Here is a 7,615-nt window from a genome sequence, read left to right on the forward strand (position 1 = left end):
TTTTTTTTTTTTTTTTTTTTTGGATATAATTTAGAATTGAAAAGCCAAGTTTACAATTCATTATTTAATTTTGAGGCTATTCAGAGAGGCCTCAGAATTCTGGACGTTCGGAGAGGGGCGAACCCTCTCCGAAAGCCATAAAAATATATGAAAATTAATAAAGCAAAGAGAGATTTTCACCATTTATAAAAATAAACTTTAATTTAAATTAATTTCGTATCATATTTTTACACAAAACATTAAATTTTGAGGCCTCTGTATATGGTCTAGATCTAAATGGCCATGCAGACACCTCTTCTCTCTCCTGGACTGTAAATAATTTTATTTATTGTATTCTAAATTTAAGTTATAAACTTAACGAAGAAAATTCAAATGATTTAGAAACAGAATTTTAATTACAATTTAATTTTTCTCTAGAAACGTTGACCATTAAATCATGAGGAAAGTCGAGGTAAAGTGAGAAATATAATTAAGATTTATTTAAATTTTTAAAATAAAATGAATCTAATAGCATTTATTTTTCTTAATTTAGATTTGAACCTTATTTATCCAATTAAAAAAAAAAGCATGTACAGAAGACATTTTCATTATATTTAATATAATACTTTTATTAAAATTAAATAATCTTAAACATATTTAAAATTCATCGTGTCTCTTTTGATTATCGTCCATCCAAAATTCCGGAGGCTGCAGGGCCATGAAAAATTGGAAATTATTTAATATATCTTGCTTAGTAATTTTTGTATCCCTGTCCTGGTCTGCTAATGATATGAGCCTCCATGCTTCTGCTTCGTGTCTATCGTATGGCGGCAATATCCAATCTTTAAATTCATCTTTATTTAAACTTCCGTCTTTATTTTTATCTAAATAATTGACAAAGTGGCCCTGTTGCCCTTGGCTCCAGTTTGGATCGTTTTTCTCTTCCCCGGCAACATTTTTGGAATGCTCCATATATTCTTCCAAGCTTACTTCATTATTTTTGTCCACGTCAACATCCTCCATCGCTTCGTCTATAACAATATCTTTAGTGCGATCGGATTCTTCGGGATGTAAAAAATCTTTAAATTCTTCCCTAGTTAATAGATTATCTTTATTACTATCGGCTTTTGCCCATCTTTTTTCCAGTCTTTTAATCATTTCCTTCATTTTTTCTAAGTCTTCCGAATTTTGCATCTGTAAAACTAAAAAAAAAAAACAAAAAATTATCGAGAAAACATGTGGATTTTTTAGTTCTCCTGATTATTAATTGGGCTACAACAAGGCTAATTTAATTACTACATGTAAAGCAATTTGGCTACAGGTAGGCGATTAGACTGCCATCTAATGATAGATTTAATAATTAGAATGTTTTCCTAAATCCTAATTATTAATTTATCATAGGTGGCGGCTTAACGTCTATCTAAAGCCAAATTGCTTTTAAATCTAATAATTAGATTAGCCATTTTTAAGCCCAATTAATATATATATATATATATATTTTTTTTTTAAATTATTCTGCGCTTAATACTTACAAACATCAGGATAAGTGAAATTTTTATAAAGTTCCCAACTTATAACATCTACAGCTTTTGCATTTTGTCCAGGGGATGTTAAAACTTGTTGTTGTTTAGGGTGAAAATATCTCCATTGAGAATCTAGTGTAGTTTCAATGGCTTCTAAATGGATTTCTTTTAACACATCGCGTAGTTCATCGACCGTAACGTAACCATCTTTGTTACGATCTACTCGTTCGTCGATTAATTTAGATAATTTAGCTTTAATAACTTCAGGATCGGGAGGTTTGCTATAATCTGGTTGTTTATGTTCGCCGGTTGGTGAAGGTGGAGGAGGAGTGAATCCTTGATGAGATCCTCCTTCAATTTTAGAAAATTTAAGTAAAAACGCAAGCAATAATAAGTGATGCCTCATTATCTGAAAAATACATACGTTTTGATTATTAATATATTAAAATTTTAAAAAAAATACAGCATAAAACGCATCAAATTAATTTGCATATGGAAGAAGAAAACATAATTATTTTAAAAGCTAATTCCTAGTAGAAAACTGGAAAAATCTTAATGCTCTAATTAAATAAGCAATGTAAAACCCATCTGGGAGCATATTTTAACCTTAAAACCCATTAAAAATATAAAAAAACAGATTTTTTTTAGCATAGCGATATCAAAAAAATCTATAGTTAAATGTAGCATGGCATCGTTACAGGTTTTCAACTTGACCCGGAACAGAAAACGAGGATAAACTAAGAATATTTTAAACTACATCGTTCGAACAATTATATAAATTTAAATAATAAAAATTACAATTTTACCTTACAGATTTTAACAAGAGTTACCTTTAGTTCAATCTGTATATACTTACATACAAGCGTTTTAACTAAAGTTAACCCCCTTAAAAAAATCTGTATAGTTCGTTTACCTGTGTACTAAATATGGAGTTTGCTAGAAAATAAGTGAAATAAGTAGAATATAGACTTATAAAAGTACTTACCTTATGTTAAGTAGAATTGTAGAGTAAAATAAGATTGTATATGAATTCAGACGTAGACACGTGTACTTGGCAATGGTAACCTGTCCAATCAAAGAAGATAACCTTATTCGTCCAATCATGACGGTTGACCTGGACACAATCAGGTTATAGCTGACGTAATGATGTGCCATTGTTATATTCGGATATTTAAAGTTTCATGAATATAAAGTTCAATTTAAATTAATTAAAGAAAAATAATCTTTATTTTTACTTTAATTTTTAAATATAAATTGTACGGAAGCTTCTTTTATATACTGTACTGTACTTATCAACGAAGCTATACTTCGTTCAGATATTGCAATGGAAAAAAAAGTTATACAAAATTATATATTAAAATAAATGTATTATATATTAATTATTATTTAAATTTATTTAAAAAAAAAAAAAAATATGTCCGGAAAGTTAATTTACTAAGTCATCGACAGATGGCGACGCTTGCGATTTAAGAATTTAAACTGGTTCGTTACGAAATTAACATGACGTCACACTAATTAAATTTGATATTTCGTCTTAATTTATAATAAATAATGAATTCGTCGAATGGCATTAAAACACGACAAATTAGTCACGTAAGCATTTATGAGTTACTGTTCATTGTTTGATAAAGTTCTAATGGATTAATGGCCTTAAATATTTTTGATTAAAATAATATACACGAGTAATATGATGAGGCCCTAAGATAAATACGTTTACAGGTTAAGGCCTCGTGTTATAAGGCTAACCTCAAATCTTTAACTTTGTTGTTATTAGGCGAAAGCAAGTCCTCTTATGTATGATAGATGCATAATAAGTTGAAGTTCATGTTAACACGTGTCCTCTTTTTTCCGGACGTTCTCTTTTTGAATGTAAAACTTCCGTCTGGTATATTTTTAAATAAAACTTTCCTTTAAATATCCTATAATTCTGCCATTTGATTATGGTAAACCCTATTTAAATCCTGCTCTAGATAACACCATTTTATTTTATGGTATGCTCATGGTATGTGCCATTATATATCTTTGCTGTAAAACTATTTCATTTTCGTAATAAATTCCTCAAAGTTTACCATAATATAACAGTTTTAATTTAATTCTCTTAAAGAATCACGGCAATGAGTATTGTTGGCCTTTGTTGGAGATTCGAGTGTACTAATTAAATATGATTGTAACATTTCTGTTTACAGTAAAAAAAAGTCGGAATGTTTCATAATATTATGACAAGCATCTATATAAAGTTTAAGGTAAAAAAAATAATGAATAAAAGGGCTTTTTATGCTTTAAAATATCGGAAATATAATTCTAGTGAGAGTATAGAGTGACAGATAGATTCGTTGAATCGCCTCAAGGTCAGGGTTGGAAAATTACAGCTGAGGAAATTAATTTCGTTTCTCTTAAAAAAAAAAAATATATAACAACAACTAATAATAATTAAAGCCGCATTAATTAGAATAAAACCGTATCCTAATTAAAATAATTTTTAATAAATATGCTAATCAGCATTAAAAAATTATATATTATCTACTCTATAGGATTCATGCAGTCGGTTCCTTTGCCGCACCGTTTAAAATTATTCGCAAGTTCGGGGGAGGTTCAATGGCATTTTTTAGAATATCGAATTATTAAAATTTTAAATATAATTTCTTAATTCGAATCCGTTTAGTGATGCGTAGAAACCATCAGTTTTTCTCCTCCCCCTCGAAAGGTCACCTTGAGGACCACGTGATAATGGGTGGAGGATAATAAGTAGTCATTAATTTTTGTTTTCTATCCCAGTCGTTAGCAATTAAAATAAGATTTTAGGGATTTTTTTCCCTCCTCCGTTTAAAACGATACGAGAGCATTAAGATATTTTAAGCTGAAATTACATAATGGGTATCAGTTAAATGCCTGTGAAGATTCGCGAAAGTGTATACACGTTGCTAAGTGAAAATACGTGTATAAATGCCACCAACAGGTGCACACGTCGTGTAATTTATTCATGCAATGCCATAAATTTTAATAATATTTTCAGTTCTTATTTTAAAAAACAAGAAAAAAAGATTTATTTCTATAATAACATACAGCTCATTTTATAATAAAATTACACGGAAGTGAAACAGGTATGTACAAAAGCCATCAGTTAAGAGGTAATTACATATTTTGAACACGTATATATAATTATTCGGGAATATATTTGTGGGTAGTTATTCACTGTATAGAAGCTAATATAAATAATAAGCTGTAGTTATTTTCGAAATTCTATTCTTCTTCTTCTTACAGTTCATTATTTTCCTCTCCTTTTTTTTCCTGCTACGAAGCTGTAAATCTTTGGCATGTCTTCAGTATTTCTTCATTTTCTGGTGTCTTCTTCCATTGTCGTAGTCACTGTTCATTGCCGCTAGGTGGCAGCATTTGTGGAATACGGTACCCTTACCCACGACGCACTGCTCGAACGTCATCATTAATTTCTCTCTAGATTTATCCATTCTTTCGCTATTGCCGAAAACTATCTTCTTGTTGTGGGCACGGTTCCTGTTCCTCCTCATAATTCTTGCTAAGTAGAAGTATACGTAACAATGGAAACCTTTATCGCCCGCCATTACACCAAGCATACAACACGTCGACTTCTTCTTAGTAGTGGATTCTAAAATCGGAAAAATTATTAAATTAAATTTAATTCGGAAGGATAAAATATGTACTGTATTTTGTAACGAGAATCGACCTGTTATAAAACGAAAGAAATTCGACTTGGACCAAGGATTATGTGTATCAGTATCCGCGTTACCGCTTCCTTCGATCTCTTCATCCGTATCGATCAACTGTTTTTGTTCGTTTCGATCGAGATCGATCAAGTAATCTGAAAAAAAAAAAATAGAATAAAAGTTTAGAAAAATACTAATTGTCACGTACAACACACAGAACCACGTCTTGTTTATAAACGCAAATACGCATGCTCGCAGCGAAGGTCATCCACCCTCGCAAGGACGTAAACTAATTTGAATGTTTTACAAAATCGAAAGCTATCTCAAGGTTTATTTTGAAGTAAAAGGTCACGCCTTTTACCTCAAAATAGGCGCGTGAAATNTAAAATTGAAGTTCTGAATGAGGTGGTTGGGACCCTATCAGAGCTGTAGACCATACCCATAGTAGCAAAAAAGTCACAGGAACCGTATTTCTACACGGATGCTCGCAGCGAAGGTCATCCACCCTCGCAAGGACGTAAACTAATTTGAATGTTTTACAAAATCGAAAGCTATCTCAAGGTTTATTTTGAAGTAAAAGGTCACGCCTTTTACCTCAAAATAGGCGCGTGAAATTAATTCTGTAACAATCTCAATCCCCCCCTTTCTGTTCGGTTAAAACACAAGATGCTCTCTTAATCTCTGTTCTGTTTGGTTTAGGTAAGTGGTGCGATCCTGACCTTTGACCTCGGGCAGCGCGTATCTGTTTGACTTTTCAACTTCCCCTACTTATGGCCCCGAACATCGATTACTGGATTGAATTACTTTCAAACCGGATACGTCACGTTTGGCTTAAACTTCGAAATTTGAATTTTTAAATAATTTTTTTTAAAAAAAATTGCCACCATTTTATAAAGAATGCCACCGAATCCTTTCCAATCCGTCTCAAATTTCGCCATTAAACTTCTCGGTTTATAATCACAGGTAGGCCTAATTTATAAATGCGCGTGACGTCACGAAACGTCATCGATTCGAGGCCAGATCAAAGTTTTTATTTATTTATTTAATTATTCTCTACAACTGGAACCGCGTAAACAAATATTTTAGGTTAAACGATAACGAAAGAATTAAAATTAATTATTCGCATTTAAAAATTAATCGAATTTATGCAAATTTGATTCATTTATAATCTGACCAGTAGTAACAACGCATTATTATTATTAGTTTTTGTTTTATTTACGTTATTCATTGTTAATTATTGCATTATTTATGATGTAAATAAATAAATAAATACTTAATACTCACCATCGAAGTGCTTGTAATGTGGCCTTTTGGCTTGTCCTTCGAGAAAGAAACCGAGTAGCAGTAGCAACCAGATAGAGATAGGAGCACCCTTCATAGTCAAAGAGAGGAGACTACAAGCGGCACTAATGCCTCCTTCCATCCCTTCTTATATATCTACCCGTGGGAGGTGGGAGCGGGGTCTAAGGACCTTTGTCCTCTACTTACTGACATTCTAAACATAAACACATTTCTTTATGCGCCGGTTTTTCTCTCTCCATTTTACTTTACAATTGAAAAGTTTTGGATTTTTTTCCCTTTCATGTTTTTTTTTTGCTAATTTATCATTTAAAAAAATTAATTTAAAGAAAACACAAACAATTTTTTTATTCGTCATAAAAGCCAGAATTTTAATAATTTTTTAAAATTAATGATTATGTGGTAGTCTGTTAATTATATCTACAGCTTTTTGAGCATAGAAAACATTGAACTAATAGCCGAAAATGGCAGAGTGACTGGTTTGTATCTGGTAAAACGCTCTTTATGACTTATAATTCGCTTCCGACAGAGTCATTATCTCTTGTTATCGGAGTGAATCATAAATATACCCAGTAACATAATGAATCATAATATTCGTCCCTCCAATAAACAAATAAGAAATGTCTTTTAAAGTGTTTCATACTCCTATCTGTCGCTATCGTAATGTCAATTTTGGTTGTTTTTTTTGGACGCCATTTTCTTGCCGTTTTAATAAACAAACTCGATCCAATTTTAAATAATATCCAGCAAACTTTTTATCTAATTTTTCTATTTAAATTATAATAATAATTATTATATAAATAATCTAAGACGACTGCCCTAATTTGACTCCATTTAATGAGCGTTTTATTAAATTTTTCATCGCAGATTTCGCGAAATTGTCGAAGAAACTTAATATAAATTTAATATGTAATTTATGTATAATTTCTAGCCTGACTATAGAGCGTAGAAGGCCTTATTTATCTTATCGAGGCCTTCTAAATTTTCGAATAGTTTTGATTTCCCGTACAGGAGGGCGTTCTTAAATTAATTCTCCTTTCGCCGATCGGATGTTTATTAATTTATTATTATTACGGGACGAATGACGAGCGACGAATTTAGGGCAAGGCATACAAGATAAACAAGACGAGA

General features: G+C 31.2%; 2 protein-coding genes across 2 annotated transcripts; both read right to left on the minus strand.

Annotated features, from left to right (window-relative positions):
* Positions 1 to 620: 620 nt before the first annotated feature.
* On the minus strand, positions 621 to 2,615 carry LOC111630649 (calumenin-like). The gene is made up of 3 exons (XM_023374790.1): positions 2,488 to 2,615; positions 1,512 to 1,911; positions 621 to 1,181 (listed from the first exon to the last, which is right to left on the minus strand). Exons 2-3 carry the CDS (start codon positions 1,906 to 1,908, stop codon positions 637 to 639), a joined length of 942 nt encoding a protein of 313 aa, XP_023230558.1. The 5' UTR covers positions 1,909 to 1,911; positions 2,488 to 2,615; the 3' UTR covers positions 621 to 636.
* Positions 2,616 to 4,727: 2,112 nt separating this feature from the next.
* Positions 4,728 to 6,624, minus strand: LOC111630660. Its single transcript, XM_023374801.1, has 3 exons — positions 6,470 to 6,624; positions 5,206 to 5,340; positions 4,728 to 5,127 (listed from the first exon to the last, which is right to left on the minus strand). The coding sequence occupies exons 1-3, from the start codon at positions 6,606 to 6,608 to the stop codon at positions 4,823 to 4,825; spliced, it is 579 nt and encodes a 192-aa protein (XP_023230569.1). The 5' UTR covers positions 6,609 to 6,624; the 3' UTR covers positions 4,728 to 4,822.
* Between the last annotated feature and the right edge of the window lie 991 nt (positions 6,625 to 7,615).

The sequence above is a fragment of the Centruroides sculpturatus genome, unplaced genomic scaffold, assembly GCF_000671375.1.
Source record: "Centruroides sculpturatus isolate CEXI.00-Female unplaced genomic scaffold, Cexi_2.0 scaffold20, whole genome shotgun sequence".
In the NCBI taxonomy this organism is placed as follows: domain Eukaryota; kingdom Metazoa; phylum Arthropoda; class Arachnida; order Scorpiones; family Buthidae; genus Centruroides; species Centruroides sculpturatus.

What these genes read in the sequence shown, in the direction of transcription:
- LOC111630649 (XM_023374790.1), bottom strand. Translation starts at nt 1,908, where the DNA reads ATGAGGCATCACTTATTATTGCTTGCGTTTTTACTTAAATTTTCTAAA. An exon ending in TTTCACTTATCCTGATGTTT is followed by an intron (nt 1,182 to 1,511) that starts GTAAGTATTAAG and finishes TTTTTTTTTTAG; the next exon opens with TTTTACAGATGCAAAATTCG.
- LOC111630660 (XM_023374801.1), bottom strand. Translation starts at nt 6,608, where the DNA reads ATGGAAGGAGGCATTAGTGCCGCTTGTAGTCTCCTCTCTTTGACTATG. An exon ending in ACATTACAAGCACTTCGATG is followed by an intron (nt 5,341 to 6,469) that starts GTGAGTATTAAG and finishes TTTTTTTTTCAG; the next exon opens with ATTACTTGATCGATCTCGAT. An exon ending in TTTCTTTCGTTTTATAACAG is followed by an intron (nt 5,128 to 5,205) that starts GTCGATTCTCGT and finishes TTCCGATTTTAG; the next exon opens with AATCCACTACTAAGAAGAAG.